Source organism: Anser brachyrhynchus (genome assembly GCF_964034855.1).
Source record: "Anser brachyrhynchus genome assembly, chromosome: 6".
NCBI classification, from domain to species: Eukaryota; Metazoa; Chordata; class Aves; order Anseriformes; family Anatidae; genus Anser; species Anser brachyrhynchus.
The window spans coordinates 34,317,916-34,339,416 of NC_137700.1; the positions used below are offsets into that span (position 1 = coordinate 34,317,916).

The 21,501-nt window shown below is 43.5% G+C and overlaps 2 protein-coding genes and 1 long non-coding RNA gene across 5 annotated transcripts in view; 2 read left to right on the forward strand and 1 right to left on the reverse strand.

Moving 5' to 3' along the window:
• Positions 1–4,671, forward strand: part of MXI1 (MAX interactor 1, dimerization protein) — a 52,421-nt gene extending 47,750 nt beyond the window's left edge. For all 3 annotated transcript variants that reach the window (XM_080597297.1, XM_080597299.1, XM_080597298.1), the window contains exons 5-6: positions 1,226–1,397; positions 2,793–4,671. In XM_080597297.1, the coding sequence (XP_080453423.1) occupies positions 1,226–1,397; positions 2,793–2,956 (336 nt within the window). In that variant the 3' untranslated portion in view covers positions 2,957–4,671. The remainder of the gene's footprint in view (positions 1–1,225; positions 1,398–2,792) is intronic.
• Positions 4,672–11,844: 7,173 nt separating this feature from the next.
• Positions 11,845–21,345, reverse strand: SMNDC1 (survival motor neuron domain containing 1). Its single transcript, XM_080597300.1, has 6 exons — positions 21,206–21,345; positions 20,880–20,999; positions 17,488–17,630; positions 15,592–15,753; positions 14,323–14,476; positions 11,845–13,622 (listed from the first exon to the last, which is right to left on the reverse strand). The coding sequence occupies exons 2-6, from the start codon at positions 20,997–20,999 to the stop codon at positions 13,485–13,487; spliced, it is 717 nt and encodes a 238-aa protein (XP_080453426.1). The 5' UTR covers positions 21,206–21,345; the 3' UTR covers positions 11,845–13,484.
• On the forward strand, positions 15,647–16,430 carry LOC308197207. The gene is made up of 2 exons (XR_013952683.1): positions 15,647–15,780; positions 16,056–16,430. It is a non-coding gene; the product is annotated as an uncharacterized lncRNA (long non-coding RNA).
• Positions 21,346–21,501: the final 156 nt, after the last annotated feature.

The window sequence follows — 21,501 nt, forward strand, 5'->3', positions numbered from 1 at the left end:
GGAGCTCCAGCCCTTTGATTATCTTCATGGCCCTCCTCTGGACTCGTTCTAATACTTCTAATACTCATTCTGATTCTTAACTACTCGTAGTACATGTTGATATGTTAATATACATATATATCTATTATTTACATTTTATGTGTGTGTGTATATATATATAAAGCAACAAGCAAGCATTGTCTCTTCGGTTAATCATTTATCATTACTACAAGCCACATTGTTAGGAGAGTCCATAAGGAACTCTGTTAACTGTGGAAATGATTGATTTGGAAAGCAGGAGCCTTATTCTGTATCGTCATCAGTTGTTGACAGCAACAGCTCTTACGAGAAAAACATACCTACTGTTGAATGACCCCATTTTGATGGGAAATGCACCTTTTCTTCTGATGTGCCAGTGAGTTTCCATTGCCAAAACATTGGTGCAAATCCCAGGAGGGTAAGCCAGGGCTGGCTTGCTGAAGTTCCGTGTGGGAGCCAGCCAGCCAGCCCAACACTCATCTAGTTTCACTCCTGGCAGAGTGAAGCACAAAGAGAAAACGCAGCATTGTCAGTATCTGGAAAAGGCTGGAACCCTTTGTCACAGCCCAGGATAGTGGGAGGGAGGATGGGTGGCGAAGGAGAAAAAGCCCTGCTGAAGGGACGGGGTTAGCCTGAAATGACTCCTCCTTATGCAATGTGCTTGTCCTAGGAAACAAAGAACAGTGCCCTGGTAGATTTCCCAGCTGTGATCAAAGAAATCTGTAGTAGGTTATGTAAATCACTTACTAAATAGAAAACTGTTTCTGAGAAATCCTGCTAAACCATGCAGCAAGGAACACAGAGCTCCCGGGGCACGTTTTTATGTGACAGCTGATTGTAACGCGGGGTTGGTTTGGTTAAGGGCACCGAGGCCCCTTTGTGGACAGATGTGGTAATGCAGGGGGCTGAGCTCAGGCAGAATGGCCCACAGTGCTACGGTTCCTATCGTTTCCTCTGGAGAGGCTCTGTCTTCAAAGCCTTTTGATACCAATGCATGTGTGATTTATCAGAGCCTGGGAACAGGAAGAGTTGTGAGGAGACAGCACAACTCCTGGAAAGGGGAAAGCAGCTTGTTTCAGTGCTCTTTTGCAGCTTAAATCCTTCAGGGGCCTGGGAACATCTAAGTAAAGCAGGTGGCTGGACAGTGGGGTGGGAGGGAAGGAGAAAAGAATGAAACCTATTACTGAGCCATATTTGATCATGTCAGAAACTTGAAGAGACCGAGAGGAGAAGCCAACACCAGCTTGAGAACCTGGAACGAGAACAAAGATTCCTAAAGAGAAGACTGGAACAACTACAGGGGTCTCAGGAGATAGAGCGAATACGAATGGACAGCATTGGATCTACCATTTCCTCTGATCGCTCAGACTCGGAGCGAGGTGGGTGTCACTGAGCTGGCAGGGAATCCCCGGGACTCTGAGAAGAGGGGGCAGGGGGCTGATCCATTTCTTGTCTCTCAGTTACCCGCTTCTCTCTGACTTATGGTATTTAGGCTACTGATTTTGCTTACACATGTACTTGCATACATATGCACACACTTATATACAAAAAGTTTTGCCTTTTGTTTGAGTTACAGTTAAGTTTGGAAGAAGTGTTGCCATTGTCATCTCAGGATGATTTCGGTGGCATTTAAAGTGATCTGCTTCTCTGAAGAGCTCTCTAAAATACGAAAGCATCAGTTACGCAAAGTAATTTGCAGTGGTCACAAGATGGTAGATAAATACCTGATGTTAAAGATGTTATATGCATTGTCCCTTTTTTGTATCTCTCAGCAACACAAAGAGAATATCTAAGAAAGATATTATTGGGGCTGGAGCAGATGTTGCAAAGCAACTTCTCATGCTCTCCAATATATTTCCTGTATTTGGGCCTACCATGGCATAACCAAGCAAACTGACTCTTAAAACTCCAAGAATCATTCTACCACCAACCCCCTTTCTTTTCCAAGCTTCCCGTACTGTTCATCTCAGTTAAAACTGCATAGAGATGGTCTGAATGGCCAACTGAATTCAGATAATTTTCTTTTTTGAAACACCTCTGCTGTGGATCCCAGGTGGGCACAGTAGATAGCTTGATATTTACTAACAGGCTCAAGCACACCATGTAGTTCGGGTTTGAGTCTACAGTTTGGAAAAAAAAATCCTTTTGGAAAATTCCTGAATGCTATGGAAATCAAGATAATCTGATTGACTAAGTATCTGCTTTCTAATACCCTCTTAAAAACAGGATTTAAGCTCTTAGGTCCACTCAGTAGCTCTGAAAGTAACTCAGACCCTCATCTTAATGCATTATAATGCCCATTATAATGGGTGGTCCCACCTTTGGCAAAGTGATATCAATCGAATAGCGTGTTACAGGCAGGGGTAACTTTAGGGGTGACTTCATGTTCTGTTTTCTGTCTTGTCCTCTGTTCTATCTGTGTTTCTTTCTTGTTGTTGTTTGTTTGTTTCCAACACGGGGGTAATACCGTTCCAAAGAACAGAGGCAGAGTAACAAGTTCAGTGCATGAGATGGCCCACTTATACTGACAGTGTGTTTTGCATTCTGGAGGAGTCAAGCCCCTTTGCAAAGTCCCTGTGAAAAGCTCCAGGCTGGTAGCTAGTCCTTTCCCAAACCATGTCCATAGCCTATCCTACCCCAAGGGAAAACACCGAGAGTCTTCCTGCCAGGCTGCTGCTGCAGCCCTGACCAGGGCAGTCCTGGCAGCTGGCTTGAAGGAAGCAGTTGGGTTTGTGATGCTAACCTGTGTGTGTTTCTCTCATTTCCCTTTTTAGAAGAGATTGAAGTGGACGTTGAAAGCACAGAGTTCTCCCATGGAGAAGTGGACAATATCAGCACAACCAGCATCAGTGACATTGATGATCACAGCAGCTTGCAGAGTATTGGGAGTGACGAGGGTTACTCCAGCGCCAGTGTCAAGCTCTCCTTTGCTTCCTAGAACCAAGTGAGATGACAGTGCAGGGCGAAAGATTTCACTGGGGTGATCAAACTGGGTCCTAGATGCCAGTATCCTCTTTCAGAAATGACACGTTGACAGCTAGTCCTGAAGAGACCTGTAAATAAAACCTTTGGGGTGAGGGAAGAAACCCACGTGTTCATTTGGTCACATTACCAATCCCAATTCCTGCTGGCCAAAAGTTAGACCAAACCCTAGTCCCATTGAAGTCCGTGATATCCATTTGTTTCTGTGGGACCTGGATCTAGACCTTAGCGATGAAACACTTTGTTTTGAATTTCTTTGTTTGAAAGAGGATACTAGAGACTCATCCCTCTCTTTCTGTCATGAGATCTGAGAAATGTCAGAATTTCTTACACTGCATTCAGGTTGAACAACCTTGTTTAGGCCCTTCTGAAGAGCTTTTGTGGTCCTAAAAGGACCATGTCCTACAGTTTATCACAATCCAATGCTGTCGTAATGTAATAGGAAATCTGTGAGGGCATAAGTAGCCTAGAAACAACAACAGTAATGATTAAGGTCTCATTCTGTGCCCAGAGAGAGGGGCAGTGAAAAGAGATGTACAGGAGAGAATACCATTCAGCTCAGCTTTCTGTTGGACATCATTTAAAAAGCAAGTACCTCTGACGCGTGGCTAAAGCGAGGGGTACACGCTTGTAATCTACCAGCACATCATGGGCTGTGTCGTGCTGTGACAGCGACAGCAGATCTCCCGGTAGATGCGTGCCCACGCGCAGGCACACAACCAGCTGAGGGCAGAAAGAAACCAGCACACACGAGAGGCGATATGCCAGAAAGTCGTGCCCAGATACTGAGCCACTATGACCTTTTTATTTGAAGAGATTTTTTGATAAACGTTTGTAAATGTGTTGGGAGGGAAAACACCCCAAGTCTGATGCGTCTTTTTAGAGCTTGTCCATATTAAACCTTAGATGTCTTTTATATGAATTTACGCCATGAGAAGATCTCTGTTTTGATGAAGCACTTGACCCAATGAAATGCAAAATGCTTTTTGCCGTGCACATAATGGATGAAGGCTGTGCTAGCTGGAGAAGGCCAAGTTCGGTGAGGGTTCCTTTGGTTTTCTTTTTAGAATCATTCCCTCTGCTGACTTTTGAAGTTCCAGTCCAGTAGTTAACCTAGTTAAGCTCAGCACGTCTCTCACGTTAATGTAATGTTTTGACTGCACGTCCTGTTCCCAAGGGCCTTGCCATCTTACCTGTGCAGGTGCTGTTAAGAGCTATTCTAGCAAATGTTTTCTAATTTTCTCAGAGATGAGCATTCTAACCTGCACTTTGAGGGCTTTGCTGTTTTTTTATTTTTGTCTTTTTAATGGCCAGGATTATTTCGTTTTTTCCAAGTTTTAAAAACCTTGATAGAGTCCTCACCTATGGCATTGTTTGAAACTTTGTATATCCTTAAGTAATTTAACTACCCCTCATTACTAAGAAAAGAAGAGGAAAAAAAAATGCTTTATAAAATTCATAACTTATTGCTGATTTGAATGGGTTGTTAATTTCAGTCCTTTAGACTTTATTTTATTGTTTTAGGTAGGGTTGGGCAAAAAGAAGTAAATAAAGTAAATAAAAAATAAAGACAACCATATTTAGCAGTGCAGTGGAATTGTGTTTAAATGTTAGCATATGGTCCCCATTAAAGTAGCACTTTAACGCCATTAAACATTTCTGTATCCGAAATGAGTTGTGTTCTTCCATCTTGGTCATTCGTATCACTTCAGCTGACCCTTTGTTCTTCTCGTGCCCTTTGATCCTGTGAAGAGAAGATCCTGAGTGGTTCTGCTGTCGAGTTATGCGTTACGGTGAATTGCCTCTGTTTAAATATTCCCCTGTGTCCCCCACTCTTCTCCAAAATGTGTTGTCCCTTGTTAAGAGGCACAACACCCGTGCTTGAGTAGAGAAATAATCTTTCTGTGGCTGTAATGAACTATTTCTGGTTTTGTGTGGTTTTCTTTTTCTTTTTCCTCTATTTTTATTAATTTGTTTATTGAGTCTGGGTCAGGTTGCTGTTGTTAAATGTGTTTTCACTCGTGCGTATGTAACACAGCACATCTGTTCTCCTTCCTTCTGGGAGGTGACCTGGCAGGAAGAGGAGCCTGTCGCAGGCTGAATTGAGCTCCAGGTTAATTAATAGGGCCTGAGGGTTTTGGAATAAGAGCACCCCTGTGTTTGGGGTCCACGTTATCTGCAGATGACAGGAGTTTGGGACAGTCTTCTGAGTGATGAAGAGAGGAAAACTTCAGCTCTAACAAGGCCTGACTTATTCATTATTGCTCTACCTGAAAGTGTCTTTATAATAATAACTGCTAAAGACAAGAGTTGGGTTGCTTTGGTGCTGGAGGGTTCGTTTTGGCAGGTCATAGCAGATTTCAGGTAGTGTTTGAATAGTTCTTGCTCGATGAAAACATTTCTCTGGCTTTTTGAGGTTGTGTTGCGCTGCATTACTGCACTGCAGGCTTTCTGGCCTTTTGTGTGTGCTTGCACCCCACACGGTCTGTAACGCTCATCGTGTTCATGTGTTGCTCTGGGCTGTTACACCGAACGTTCAAGGTGGCGGATGGGCTCAGAGAAGTCGTTATCAGTTACTTTTAGATGATAGTACAGGCCAATCAGTACGGTTATGCCGGATATTAGTTAAATGATCGTAATAGCTCCTTCTGCTCAAAAATGTATGAATCTCCTGAATTTTCCCCATTGTGGCAAGCCAAAATAGCCCAGTGTCCCCGATCTGCTTTAAGATCATGTCAGCTTTCAAAGTGTCCTCAACTTTCTAGTAGCAGCTCTGAAATCTTGTGAAGGAGTAAGTATCCACAGGTGCAGACCCAAAGCCTCGAGGGGCAGGTCTGTCATCCTTTGGAAGCCCTCACATTGCTTAACTCTGAGAGAACCCATAGAGCAAGTCAAATTTATGGGTTTTCCTCAGAGAGGTGCTTGCAGCAGCTTTCTGTCCCTCTCTTCTTTCTTGGGTGCTGTTCTGGGAAAGAAGCAGCTTTCATACCGATGGTGGAAGTCATCTTCGTGGTTACCCAGATGTCACCTGAACGTGCTGTATAAAATTCCACAACACAGAATTCAGGACAGTTTTGTCCAAACTCACTTTTTAAAATGAAAATAAAACAAACAGTTTTTTTCATTCACCTGACAAAAATAATGAAAGCATGTTGCTTATTGGGTCTCCAACCCTGGTATTTTTTTAATGTATGGTAGTGAGGGATTCATGCTGCCTCTGAGGCCCCGTTTCGCTCCTGTGCGAGTAAGGTGAAACCCTTCTCTCCCAGTCTCCTGTGGCCCTAGGTGTCGGTCCACTACATTAACTGTAGCTCCATCCAGAATAATTTGTATTCTTACCACACGGTACTGTGGGCACGGAATCATGTTTCCTTTTCATCCTTGCAAAATTGAGTGAGATTCTTTCTATGGTTTTCTTCATGCATGCTGTTGTTTTTGTGGTCTGTTTCTGTTTGTGTTAAAACAGGAGCCCTAAACCTGTTTAATTTTACAGGAATACACTGCCTTTCCCTATAAAAGAGAGTCAGATGTGCTTCCTTCAGGCAGCTTGCCCACGCAGCACACACACGTGCACACACACACATACACACCTCCTTCGTAAGCTCATTCTGGCAAGTCCTTCCCCTGCAAATTACATCTCTGATGGGTTCTTTTGCTACAGACAAACCCATTAAAAAGACCATCCAGCATTTCCCTCCTTGTGACACAAGCGTATTACAGTATGTCATCTCGTGTCTGCACGCAAGGTGGAGATGGCTATCGGGCTGCATTTGTCACGGTTTTCCCGGGGCGAGTTGTCACTTGAAGGTCATTTCGCTGTCCCTTCCATTAGAGGCATGTCACTGACGGAAGGTGGTCGCAAATCTGTCTGTCTCAAGAAATCTGGAGGTCAATGGAAATGGGGTTAACTGCACATATGGATCATTTTCCAGGTTTTGTCGTTGTGCTTTCATTTGGTTTGGTTCCTAATGTCCAGCTTTTCTGCTCTTTGTTTGCTTCTACATGCTGCTCCCTGTTTGCAGGCTGTGTTTTTGTGTTGCTCTGTTGAAACTGATGAAATATTTGGATATTTGGCTTCAGTGGAGGTGGGATCCATCTTGTGCACTAAATAGAGAATCTTATTTTCCCCATGACTGTAAGCTTTTGTTGTTCCATCTTTCTGGTACCACCTGTATGTCATTGGAAAGAGAAATTTAGGTAACTCCCTGGAAGATGGTGATAAAAAATACGACTTTATTCTGAGTTTAGGGAGGTTGGTAATAATAAAAAAAAGTCCATAAATACCAGAATAAAGTCTGATTTTTTTTCCTGGGCCTTTGTCTTGTGGGCAGATTCTCTGGTGAGTGATAAATTGAGCACTCTGACAGAGTGACTGAAACTCCTCCGCATCTGAGATAAATTCCCTGAATTGTCCTGTGGACCCTGGGGGAAGAGGAGTGCATCTCTCTTCCTCTCTGTTCACCAGCCTGTGCAAAATACCTCAAAAATGAATGCTGTTGCAAATACTGATGTGCTGTCAGCTCTGCTTGAAATGGGCCGATAGAGCTGAGCGATGGTTGGAAGGACGGACGTAGGGCAGGAGAGTGGCTGACTGCACGCGCGGTGTTTTCCTTTGGAGGTACGTGTTCCAGAAAGGCCTGCAGATGGTATGTACGTACTGCTCGTTTATTTCCCCCTGAGAAGAGGACTGGGCTGTGTAGTAGGCAGAAGGAGGAATACAGAGGCTATGGGTATCGGTGCTATGGATGTGCTACTGAACGCATGGTTTTTAGGGCTCCCGTCTGTGGTGTTGCTGTGGTCCACCACAGCTGAGGAGTTACCTGAAAGGAGGGATGCTCCTTTTGGGGTCCTTTGAAAAAGGCCGAGCAGGAGGAATTACTGGGCAGCCCCTGGGAAGGGTGGCTGTCCCTGTGAGGTGTGTGCTGCCGTCGGTGATATTTTAATGTAACACTATGCTACCGCATTGGAGAAAGCCGGCCCCTTTGGTGGTAGCACACGCGTGAGGCCCAGAGCCAGGGCTGCCCTGGGAAGGGGCAGCGGCTGTCCTGTGTGTGGGCAGAGCTTCGGGCCTTGCGGAGCCTTCTGTGCGCCTCCGTAGCGCGGTGGGTTTGTGCGTGTGTGGAGGGAAGGGAAGGAGCGGGGAGGCTGGCAGCCGAGCTCAGCAGGAGCCATTTTGTACACGCCGGCCCACTGCGGAGGGGGCTCGTGTGAACTTTGCCTGTTGGGATCCTCTGCTAAGTAATTAGGCCAGATGCAGATCCAAATCCGTGCTTCTGCTGAAAGGGGCTCCACGCCAGCTCCATGGGACCGCGTTAGATAGCAGAACATTTCTGCGCGTGGCCTGGTGCTCCCAAACATCCTGCTGCCCGGGGTGAGCTGGTTCACGCGGCCTTTAACAAGTCACTCACCATCTTGGTTCTGTCCCCTCATCCGTAAAACATGGATTGTAGTCTGCTGTGCTGCAGCCGTGCAGCGAGGCTGCACTGTAATGTGGCATTTACTCTGAGGAAACAAAGCGCTGCACAGGATTTATGTCAGCTCTCAGCTGGGTGAGGGAAGGCAGCTGCCTCAGTGACTTTCAGGGGAGCATGGGATGGTCCCAGCCAGCGCTTGTAAGGCCGTGAAGTGTGTTCACAGGCTGGAAGCGTGTTAGCTGAGTAAAGGGATCAAGCAGAGAGGAATGATGAGTAAAAGGCAATAATACTAATCCCACCTCCAGGCGTGCTCCCAGTTTGTTGTTTGTTTTTGCAATAGGGTTCTCTGGGATGTCTCATCGTGTGGATCTGACTGATGGGTATGGGTCTGGAGGACACTGGCATTTCCTATTTCCTTCCAGCTAGCAATAACTCTTGCGTGCCTCCTCCACAAGGTGATAATTACAGGGATGGCTTGAGAGAAGACAGGTTTAGTGTTCATCTGCTCTTCCCTGCTGTGATTCCTACTGAAAGACGTTAGTGAGCCAGAAAGCCACTCCATGCGTGTGCTGTCAGCTGTGGGCCAAATTGGCCCCTTTAATGCCCCATTGGGTTTATGAACGTTGCAGCAGGGCTGCATTTTAGAAAGGATTAGTTTTGATTGTGAGGGACATTACAACAAAATGGGATAAACCATCAAAGCAATCTAGCAATGTTATGGTGTTTTCAAATGTGGTTGCTATTCAGAACATACAGACTTAGCGCATTCCTTGACTTGGGCTACCAGCTAACTACCTAGTGCTTAGTGTAGCTAAGGTTAGGGAGGTCTTTCCATTTAACCCCTTCTCGAAAATACTTGTCTCAAAATAATGAATTGTTTTGAATCTCCTTCTGGAAGGCTTGGTGGGAAAATGTAAAAGCCTTCTGCTCTTCTGGAGTAGAGGACAGCTAGACAAAACCGTACTTGTTGCCTTAGGGAATACCTGTGCTCTGCGGGAACTCGCATCACCTCAATCTAGGTGAGAGCAAGACATTTCCAGGCACTTTCCATTTCCATCAGCATTCATCATGGGAAAGCTTTGCACTTCTGTACGGACTGAGGAATCATAAAGCAAGGTGAGTTCAGTTTAGAATAATTCCTTCACAAGGGGAAGTTGTCCTTTTGTGTAGCTGTGCCTTCACTGAAATGTCAGAACCTCTAGAGTCAAGATGAAGTTGCTTAATCGGGTCATGTGTTAATAGGTAGCTAGCTTGGGTATAGGGCATGGATGTTTACCAGAGCTGTGATGCAAACTGCCTTCCTTTTTGCCATGTAATTTAAATGAGGCTTTTTAGTGATGGGATAAAGCTTGCACCAACACTGCAATGCAAACACCACCACCAGTGCCAAGGTAGTGATGCTTCTGTTGGGCCTGACCCCAGAGCATTTTCAGTCACCCCGTGCTCAGTGTAACTGCTCTAAGACACACAAATGGTGGCTGGTCCACAAAGTACTGCCAATGTGCCAGCTCAGGCTAGTAGAGAAAAGTCAAGGGGAAATATAGAAGTTTACCGTATCTTTTTTTGCCTTCCAAACACCTCCAGCATTGAATTGCAGTTGCTGAAGACCTTTGTATTTCCAAATCTCTTGGAGGCCAGACAGCTTCAGAACTAAGTGAAACAGCAGCCTCAGTGGAGTTCCATGACCATGAGCCTTGCATTGGTCAGTATAATTCCTCTCTTACCTCTATATACTTAATGTCTCAAGTTACTGATTAAAAATCAGTAATATCTCTTTAAAAAAATGTAACTGTGATGGCAACATTCACAGTATTTAATATTGCTACTCTTAAGACTGTTCTAAATGCTTACAGTGAGTTAGGAGTCTCAGATTCGTGCTGTTCTCATTTCCCCAGGAGATTACCATTTGTACAATCTCAAGATTGTGCTAGATAAACTATTTTCTATAGCAATTTGCTTTTAAGAGGAGACATGCGTCCTATAGTGCTCTTCTTGGGCATTAAAGGAACAAATCTGTATTCTGACAAAAGAAATACTTTTCCAAAATGTCTCTAGCTCAGCATTTTTGCATCTTACTTTTATGCTTAACACTACCTCTTCTTCCTTTTGGTATTTCTGAAGTACTGGCTGCTTTATGGTAGCAGTTGCTAGCACGGGGGTAGATACTTAATCTGCTGAGAGGCCCAGAAGTCAAAAACCACTTCAGCTGTTGTAAAGTAAGGAACTTCTGTTGTTGTTTTGGCAATCACCAGTGATGCTTTAAAAAAAATTAATTCAAGCTACATTATTGGGACTATGCAGTTAGCGGCGCTGTGCTACAGAATGAGGGAACAGCCATTTAATCAAGCACCATGAGGAATGGCTGTAGCAAAGATGTCAGTTTTAGGGGGTTTGGTTTGGTTTTAAACAAGTGATCTTAAAGTTATTCTCTCTTCTGTAGAGTGGACCACCCCAGCCATAGTGGTTGTTGTGTGTCACAAGCTATTTCAGGTGAGGCACTAGGGGGAAGAAAGAAAAAAGTATATGTAGCAATGGTTTCTGTAAGCAGCATTTCTTCATGGTGCCCAACAGAACTACAGCTAAGTTTAGTAGGCAGCCCAGGTTGTAAGAGGTGCTTTTTTCTACATCAGGCCAGAACAACCGTATTTGAGTTCTGTTAATTTGGGCAGGGAAAGGATCAGCAAAAACCAAGCCCATAAGCCCAAGTTCACCTTGGGCTGGGCTGTCACAATAAGGGAGGGCCGTTGCGTTCTGGTGACTTGCTGTAACCTCAGGTTTGTTTCAGAACTAGGGAACAGTCCTGTGATAGACTATTTGTTATACTTACTGCAAGCCAGAGTACATTATTGTATGGTTTAAGTCTTTCCCTAAAAGTGTTTTTCCAAAAAGAAAACTGATCAGGTAGAGTTAAGGGAAGGCTTACATGGCTTTCTGAGAAACCCAGTTCTGTCTACTTTAGTGCTTTTTTGTTGTAACCTTACAAAGATGCTCCTTTTTGTCTGAAGAAAGTGATACAGAATCTCTATCAAAGCTATCTATCTGTAAAAGAAAACAGGTGACTTTCCTCAAGTAGCTGTCAGCATTGCAGAACTATCACCACCGTCATTGCAGAGACATCACTATAGGGTGCAGGCTGCAGTACAAACTCCCTCTCTAAAAAGCAGCAGGGTCTTCCCTCAAATTGTTTTACTATAAATTATTTCTTCTAGTCAAAAGAAAACTCACCCCCCCACACACACTAGCAGTGAAGATGAGGAATTGAATGTGTACTGACAGTGACATAGTCTTGATTCACTTTTGAGTATCATATTCAGTATACCCCCTTTTCTCCATCTGTTCTGTGTAACATCAGCAGCTTCTATACTTGCCTCCCTCCTGCTCATTTACTGTGCCCATGCCACACTTAGGTATGTTCACCTTGTCAAATATATCCAGCAGATTTTAAACACTTTATTTAATAAAAGTTAAACATACAAAACTGAAATTAACACACTTTGTATTCATAAAAATCACCTTCTCCCATTATAGGGAAAACTTTTTTCTATGTATGGATTCTAAACTACCAGTTGTAGAGTTTAGCTTGAGTTGTGACTCAGGTAACTGATGGACAGTTCCACCAATCAGTGCATCAACAATTGCTGACGTGACCTGATCTAGGTAACAAATTACAAAATGAGCTACATTAACATAATATACAGGGAAATAATGGTCAGGGTTAATGGACAAGACACACCCTTTAATTATTTAATGGGGAAACAGCTGATGTACTCTTGTCCATTAACTCAGCCCTAGATTTTACAAAAATAATATCTACATTGTATACAGGGCTACCCATTAACTTCTTTAACCACATTACGGATTCAGAGATGGCACCACTACCGTAAGTGAGAGACAAATAACAGAGGAAAGCAAATCACATAAAATACAAAAAAAGCAAGAGCTTTTACACGTGGTTTCCTGAATAAAATTGGAGGGGCTCAGCAGCACTGTAATACAGCTGAAGTTACAATGAACACTAGGGCCAGTCAGTTATTTACGGACAGAAACTTGGGACTAACCTTCACTCACTCACAACTACGAGGGATCTAGGCATTCATACCTGCTAGGCTTCAGTTCTACTCTTCTAGATGGAGGCAGCCCAGACACAAGGTGTTGCTGTGTGTTCAAGGTCTGTGACCATCAAACCTTTTAGTTTCTAAGAACTACACGAGGGGAGGTGATGATTCATTTCCAAAGCACAACCATCTAGAGGTCTCTCAACTCTAATCCCTGGGGCACGCTTTAAGTACAGTTCCACTCTTGAAACTGCAGTCCAAACATCTTTTCCTATGGTTTTCTGGTTATGTTTCAGTAACTTCCTGTTACAATTAGAGTATAAAAAAAAAGATCTCCTCTGCTTAACTTTTAGTACAGGAAATTTAGGCTGGAATTAAAGTCAGATTTATTGTTTCTAGCACATGAATAGTACTTAGTAATAAGGATCGTACCGGCCCTGTTCTGCCCTCATTCACAGCTGTACAAATCAATCTTCCATGGATTTGTAAGGGAGTAACTCAGAACTTCCTTAGCAATTCCACGTGACTTAAAAGCTACGATGGAGCCTAGCTCTCTCTACAGCACTGCAGCAGCTCTGTAATGCTGGGCCTGTCACCGAGACCAGCAGACAGCACTGTGACTACAGAAATGAGGGAGGCTGTTACGGTGCCATTTTTATACCACCACTTTTCTTAAGGACAGAAAAAAGAAAAGAAAACTTTACCACCAGTATGAATGGAAGATTCTGGAGATCAAGCTTCCAGGAAACTACTGCTTTCTGCATAACAGGGTGCAGCAGTTCATGAAAGCATTTACCTGCAGAATGTATTTTAATGCAGCTACAAAAAGTTCAATGATTAGGGGAAATCAAATCAATAGTTGGAAATTTAAGGCTCGTATCAGCTGAAGCCAAAGTGATGGTGACAAAATGGACTACTTTCTATGTGCCAACAAATAATTTACTTTTAGAAAAATATAATGGTAAAAAGATAAGTGTAAAGCCCTGCAGAGATGAAGTTCCACCTTTTTCCCCTGTTACTGAGGCATCAAATGCCTGACATTATATTTAGAGGTATCTTGATACTGTGTCATAGGTTTGTCTGCAATTCCACATGTTCCAACTCCAACCTTGCCGGTTACGCTCTCTGGAGAAGCAAAAATACTCCTCTTTACCTGCAAATGAAACAGAAAACACCGTTTCTGAATAACATCTGACTTGCTTTTAAAAATGACCAAATATTACCATTTGAAGTCTTTCAAAATCCTCAACTTCTTACTCTAGAAGCAAGCAAGCTTTCAACAGGGCTAGCTCATCTGTGGCACATCACAAGCAGATGAGACAACAGCTGGGAGCTTCCTGGCTGGCATGTACTGGATGTGATTTTTGCACTTTGTTGGCCTGGGTCAGACCGACAATGAATACAAGTCACCTTCCTCGTGAGATGATCTTTGTTTGTTGCTCACAAGGGAGACCAAACTTTTAGAACAATGTCCAGCAGCTCTTGGTCCAGCCATGATAAAAATTAAGTAAAGTTTTAAGATGCTAACTTTTTTGCAGTGTGCTTACTAACCCATGGCAGTTATTTAGTGCTGTGCCTGCTACATCATAAACACAAGAAGAAGTCGGGCTTGTTGGTTTAGACAGGCCTCAGAAGCTTCACTCCAACAAACGGTACCTTGCAGCTGAGAGCAGTTACCCAGTTCTCCAAGGTAAGCGCAAAACCAGGCCTTGAAAGTATATAAAATACTGAACTGCATACTTTGAAATGCCAAAGGTGAGGAAGTTCCCTTTAAAAAACACCGCCACCTCTCTCCCCAGTTACGCACAGAATTCTATAACCTGTTACTATTCGCATACAGAGCGCGAACAAACCTGGCCTTTCTTGTTTTTAGAATATGCTCTGTTGTTGAACTGTTGCCACTTGACTTTCTGGTCCTCTCGTTCCTGTTCAAGTTCTTTAATTCTCTGAGCTTTTTTCAAAGCTTTTTTCTTTTTATACTCGCGTTGCTGGGCTATCATCTCTTTTCTGGAAGAAAGGGAAAAAAATACATTTTATGTTTGTGCCTTTCTCCTGATATTTATAGAGCATCCTGTAAGAAACTAAAACCTCTGTAAGAGAGACAATAGTTTTTCCATAAGGACATAAACCATGTAAATATTCTCCACTTCATAGGGGGAGAGAGGAAATAAAAGTAGTAATTTAAAGAACTATATCTTTCCATGCTTAAGCATTGCATTACTCCTTTGTGTATTTGGGCACAATAATAAGAACCACCTGATTAATACCATGCCAAATGCAGCAACCCGTGGGAATGCATGCAATTCATTTCTGAGTCTGGAAAGGAACCTACCAGCACTTCTCAGAAGCATCTAGTGTTTGGAAAATTTAACTAGCCCATCTGAGTGAAAAGCCCAAATTTTTCTAGATGCCTACAGCACTCATATGCTAACCGGTACTGGACAGGGATGGAAGGAAAGGAACAGAGATGGTTTTTTTTCAGTAAGATAAGGAAGTTCAAGAATCAATCTATGCCACACCAGCATTCCTCAGAATGAGCCCCTGGACAAGGTGCCTATAGCAAAGTCTGAAATTGTACTGCATATTTTTGTCCCCAAAAGGTTAAAACATGAAAAATACTTTCTTTGTTAGGCACAGTGGGATATTAAGTAAAGCTCATCTCCCCAGTGATGGGGTCAACGCAGCTATCCCAACACATGGATAGGGGCAGGAGCACAAGTCCTTTGTACTACGTGCACTCAGTTGTGCGCCACGTTACACATCTGAGAGCAGCCTGCTGTGGAGCTGGGCTGAAAATTGCAGGCTCTCTGCTGGCAACCAGAAAGTACTACCTTTTTTTAGTCTACCACTTCGATATTTGGTATCTTGCAATAAATAGCATGATCTGAGCACAACAAAGCCTATCATGTTATCTTACCAGGATACATCACACATACAATACCAGCCACAATCATCTGATCTGCCAAACGTTATATGCCAGACTGATTTATGATCCTTCACCACAAATATGTGAAGATATCAAAGAGAAATTCTATTTCATCAGCCAATTTTCATAGCTGTGAGGGAGGGTGAAAAAATAAAAAACCAAGTAGCTTTCAGACCCGTGCCTGTATATTACTTACTTGGACATGGGTTTGTTGCCACTGTCCTCTTTTGCTTTTCTTCCCTCTTCCACAGGCTTGAGGTTGAACAGCGGTGTAACTTCAGCATTGCCATATCCAGCAAAAGTGACTGCAGCTGTTCCATTCTCCTCATCTATTTCTTCAATCTCAGCTTCATAACACCTGTAAAGATATCATGGCTGTAAGCATGTGAGTAAAGGTTTAATACTCAGCCCTTCAACACCTACACTGTCAGCCAGCTAATGGCATTAAGTAAAAAAACTTGCAACTATCAGCCTTCCTTCTCAGGGACAATACCCAAATCAAACCAAGAGATCATGTCCTTAAGGTCAAAAGGACACGAGTACAAAGACTGGGCTTGGTTCTATTTGACCTTTGGCAGCGAGAAGCAATGGTCTCACAGTTAGCAAGACTAATGATTAATGCGTGGGCAATCTAATCAGAAATTCTGATTTTGTTCCTAGTTCTGGCAGGTCATGGGACTGGAAAAAGCCCCAGCACGATCCAGCACTCAAAGAACACAGCTTTCAGGGAATTCACTGGGAAGTTTCAGGAACTGTCAGCTCATGGCAGAAAAGGTTTGGTTCCCTTCTCCTCCATATAAAAAAGAATAAAGAAAAACAACTCACGTATTCAAAAATATTTCCCCTTCAACATTTACAACGTTCTAAGTTTTCTTATTGAATTGAAATCCCAATTTTGAAATTTTAACAGAAACAGGTCCATTTTGAATTTATGCGTATGAAATGCAGTAGTCAATCAAATGGACCTCCTGATGGGGAAGAGGGGAGAAAGCGTGACATTTCCAAGAACATTAAAACAATTTGAGTCTGGATTCAGAGCAAAAGGTTATCTCTGAGACAAACTGAGGAACAAAATGAGATGTTTTACAGACAGTATTCCAGTTTATATCTACTAAATGAGTCTCTATAATTTTAGCGGGCTAACGCCTTACGCTGAGCTAAATGTTAATGCCTTGCACCATACAGGGAAACCCAAACTGCGTGAAGTAAGAAGACAGTCATACAAATGACGTCCAATACTGGCATGCTGAGCTGCCAAAACACCTGCCACTTCAGTGGACACTCCAACGCGTTCTTCTTCGAACTCTGATCCTCTAACCCAGTATCAGAGTAAGAGGAATGCCCCAGTGGTGACCAAACACACACAATATAACATTATCTTTTTAAAATTCTTACGCAAAGGCATTTTAGTTATTAAAAATCTGTGACAGAAAAATTGTTAATCATTAGGTTTGTTTTCTACCTGAAATATTAACAGTTATGCCAAAATTTGTGTGGTTAATACAAATATTAATAGAACCACATTCCTAATTTTAGAATGTTTATTTCAAAAATTAAGAAGTCAGAATGAACTAATTTGGTCCCCAGAACTTCAAAGGCTAACACAGTGGAGACTAAATTCCAAAGGTCAGTTAATTCTTTAACTACACTGCATAGCCAGTTATTTCATAGCCAAAAAATATTTCCAGTTAAAAACTAATTTCCAATTACTGACACACACTGAGATACAACAAGCATTTTTCTTGATATTGATCAATTATTATGATAATATAATATTAGTATTATGTAACTTTTATGAAACGCTGCCCTAAGATCAATTCACAGAAGTCTGCCATTTATTACATTAACAGATGGGAATTTACCAAAGGTGCTCTACTTTGACAAGGCTAGTGACAAACAGGGCATTCCTAGAAAATGACCCCACAGCTCTTTGCTTTTCACCTACTTTACTGACCTTTAATAAGAGGAGTATGATAGCCAATAGCGTGTTTCTTTTTGCTTTTTAGTCGCCCTAGGGGCAGTACAAGCTGAATGAAAGTCTCTTACCATTGAACTATTTCACGTAACGGTTAGAGAAGTTTTCTACACTTACTGTCCATCTTCACTCCATATTGCCATACATCTGTCCCCAACCTTCCAGGAGTGGCTGGGCAGAGCAGAAGCAGAACTGTCAGAACTTGCAAGAGTTTCTGAAGGTTGTGTCGAAAGGAGATCTTTGGTTAATTCTATGACTTCCTATAAAAGAAAAAATAGCACAGAATAATATCTCAGAACTCTTACCACGAATTTTTTACCCCAAGCTTACAGGTCTGTTTTTCTGAAGTTACTGCGATGAATTCATAGCTGATGTAGTGGACCAAAGGGGGGTGCTTTTTTTATTTTATAAATCATTTAACTAAATTCACTTATTGCCCATGTAGATAAAAAGATCCATAGTCCTCCCTGTAACGTTCCCCATGCCTTCCACAAAATTTCAGAAAAGTTGCCCATTCTATTTTTATGGGATTTCTTTCTAGGGGAATTGTTTATCCATAGGCACAAAGACACAGCTAGACAGCCTCACGGCGAAGTAAGATTAAGACACATCAGCGGTGTGGCTCTCTGTACAGATGGCTGCACATGATACTGGTTACTGCCCAAAAAGCACACGAGTGGCAGAGCAAATAATCAGCAGGACAGCGCTCTAAGAAAGACAAAAAGTCAAGCATGTACTTCTTCTATTCTCTGTCTAGCCAGCAGTTACTTCCATCTCTTCTGTGCTGGGACTTGCTGAGTACTTTATATAACCTATAAACAAACAACTGCTGCAAGCATAATGTAACATCTCTAAGTTTGAATAAACTGAAAAGTGTTTCCTCAAATATCTGCATTGTCTGAACTGACGTACTCAGTGCCAGTACCTTCCAAGACTGCCACTCAGTAAAGCCCTCTCTTTTCTAGAAAGCATTCAGATGCATCCTTAGGAAATTGATTTCTTTAAGTCACTTAAATTGAAGTGTTCACTTTTCTCAAAATCCATGACCTCAAGATTTCAGGTCAGGCCTTCCCTTGCTAATCCAGCGAGGCAAAAACAAGAGAAAAAGGCTTTTAAGTACTTAACAAGTTTCTCCATTTCTTTTAAATATTATTCACTCACAGACAGGAGCATGCTACCCTCCTCAACTTCCCGCCCATATTATATTTGTATTCTCCAAGATCAGTACCACTGATTTTGACTAGAATTAAAAATCAGACTTAGGAGCCAGCACCTAAAAGAACATTTGAACTTTTTGCATAACACCAGGCAACTCTGCAGTTCACAAAAAAAAAAAAACAACCTTCAGTTCTTAAGAGTATCTCAGTATGAGCCACTGTCACCCTCCTAATTAGCAGGAAATATTTCATTTAAAGGAGTTACAGACAAACAACATTCAACTGAGGCTCTGTGAAGCCTGAATGTTCCTCACAGCTTCACATCCCGCTGCAGCTGTGGGTTTAAAAAGACTAGCTCAGGTAATAAACAAAAAAGCCTTCATTCGATATCCGCAAATACAGTGCTAAGCACACAAGATAGAAATTCTGTTGCAACTCACGAGATAGCTCCAACACAGTCTCTAAGGGAACAGTTTATTCAAAGAAAGTTTCTGAACAGCAGCGACTACCGCAGCAGCTTACCAAGTTGAACAACTGAGCTGAACAACCGGGCTTGCTGCCATGGCCCCGTGACACAGAGTGTGACCTGCAGAGAATGCTAGTCAGAATTTGTCAGGATTTCTCCTCACCACCTGGTCTCTAAAACCCAGACACAGCTTTACACCCTAGCATGCAACACCCATGAATATCGTCCCTAACTGCAGAAGATGACAGCTGCCATCAATTCTGCCGCACGCAAAGGGTGAAGTTTGGTCCTTGGCTGCATGGACAGCATCCTAAGAAGTGCTTCAGTGAAACAAAAGGTAAAAAGCTAAGTTTCTTACAATATTTATTTTAATTTTGTTACTCAGCGATAAGCCGAGTATATGAAATGCAGTAGCGCATCCCTGTTTATGGTGGAAAAAGATGTTTCAGTTACATAGTAACATTCTGGTTGAACAAAAAAAAGCTACTTAGTCAGGGCACTAAGGCATTCAGCCCATTTCTACAGTTGTTTGGTTGACATATTAAGTCTGTACAACATTATCTACGTCATTGTCAAGGTGGAACATATGGATAGCAAACCTTTTGGGGACGAAAGTGTAAACATCTTCCCCATTCTGTGCAGAAAGCTTTTACTAAAAAGTGTGCAAGTTGTCCTTTCACATCAATGATCTCTGCACATCAAAGCCAAGGTCGTGTTGGTATTGGAAATATCATCGCATATGGGTTTTGCTGTGCATTTTAAAAATATAAAAATATACACATGCTTTTAACAGCGTACAGCGAAGGACATTAAGGTGATCTATAAAGTGCCCTGCGGGCACAAAGCCTTCACAATTTAAAAGGAATTCTAAAGATCACCGATTTGAGGCACTACCTGTATTCTGGTTGAAGCTTCATTTTATCGCTGTTATTTCCATCCACAATAGCGGTCACTGAATTTCGCACTGCATACTTGCACATATTTTAAAACTTGAGAGCTAAAGCAACGCACAACAGAAACGAGGCAGCATCTTGCACTCTCACATGAGGTTTCAGCAGTACTGCTGTTCACGCCTATGCCAAGGTGTCTTTAGATAGACAAGAACCTCAGAGACCAGTTACCAGTTTAACATGAGACTGGTGGTCTTCCTGTCACTGAACAGCAGCCTAACGACCAGAAATGTTCCTGAGCTCTTTGGAATGCGGTATGGGCAAACGTTTCAAAAACTGCAGGTGGCAAATGAAGGGCATCTTTTTCCTTTCGTAAGTAAGCCTTAACACAACGGATGCTTAGATGCATAAGGAATTCTGAAATACTCTAAAATTTGCATCATTGCAAGAGCAGGTAATGAACAAACAGATTCTGGATCAATGATTTGACAACTCAAAGCTAAGCGGAAAGGCAGCAGGTTGAGCCCACCCATTAGAATTCAGCACAGTGACAGTGACAAGAAATAATGGTACCCTTTAACCAATGTGTAATTTCATCGGAATAATTTTATGCCTCTCAGGTTTAAGTTTTTCTACTTCTCTGATTTATTGCTATTATAAACTAGCCCCAGAAAAAGGTGAGCAGTTAAGTCCAACCTTTCTGAGAAACACCTTAAAAGAAAACCAAAAAGATAGCAGAGACAGCACTGGCATATCTTTCACCGTTCCTTAGCTGGGGTTTTCAGCAAAAAAAAGTTTGCCATGTAAAATCGTGTGTGTTTTGGGCAATGTACAGGACAGACTGTAAGTAGGTCAAACTTTGTCGGTGCTACTCCCCCACCCAACCATACAACAATTATATGAAATCACGGGAAAATGAAGCACTAAAGCTATCGGGAACGTATTTCAGCCGCGGCACCGGCAGCCGGCGCAGCCACCCCGTGCCGCCGCCCTCACCTGCAAGTCCTTCTTCAGCTTGAGCAGGTCCTCGTTCTCCGCGTTCCCCGACAGCGCGGCCTCCACCTGCTGCAGCTGCGCCTTGTAGCTGGCCAGCTGCTTGGCCAGGTCCTCCGACATCTGCGGGGCACACGCGCGGCGCCACGGAGGAGGAACACACGTTACCGGCCGGGACACACCGGGGGCCGCTCCCAGGCCCAGCACCCCGGGCCCAGCACCCCGCGGCCCGGCCCTGCCCGCCCAGCCCCGGGGCCGCCCCACCAGGCCCGAGAGGCCCAAGAGGCCGAGGCCCAGGCCCGGCCGCCTCCCGCCACTCCCCGCCTCACCTCGCCGTGCCGGGGGAGCCGAGGCCGCCGCCACCGCCTCCGCGTCCGAGCGCCGGGCCGGAACCGGAACCGGAACTGGAACCGGAGGGAGAACGGAGCTCGCGGGAGCTCCCCTGCTAATCACGTGCGGGCGTTGCGCGTCGCTGATTGGTGGAGCGCGCCCAGAGGGCTGGGTCACGTGGGGGGAGAGTGAGCGGTGCCGCGCGAAGGAAGGAGAGGGGAGGGGCGCGGTGAGGCGCAGGCGCGGGGGGCGCGGTGAGGCGCAGGCGCAGGGCGGTGGCCGCCGCCATTTCGGG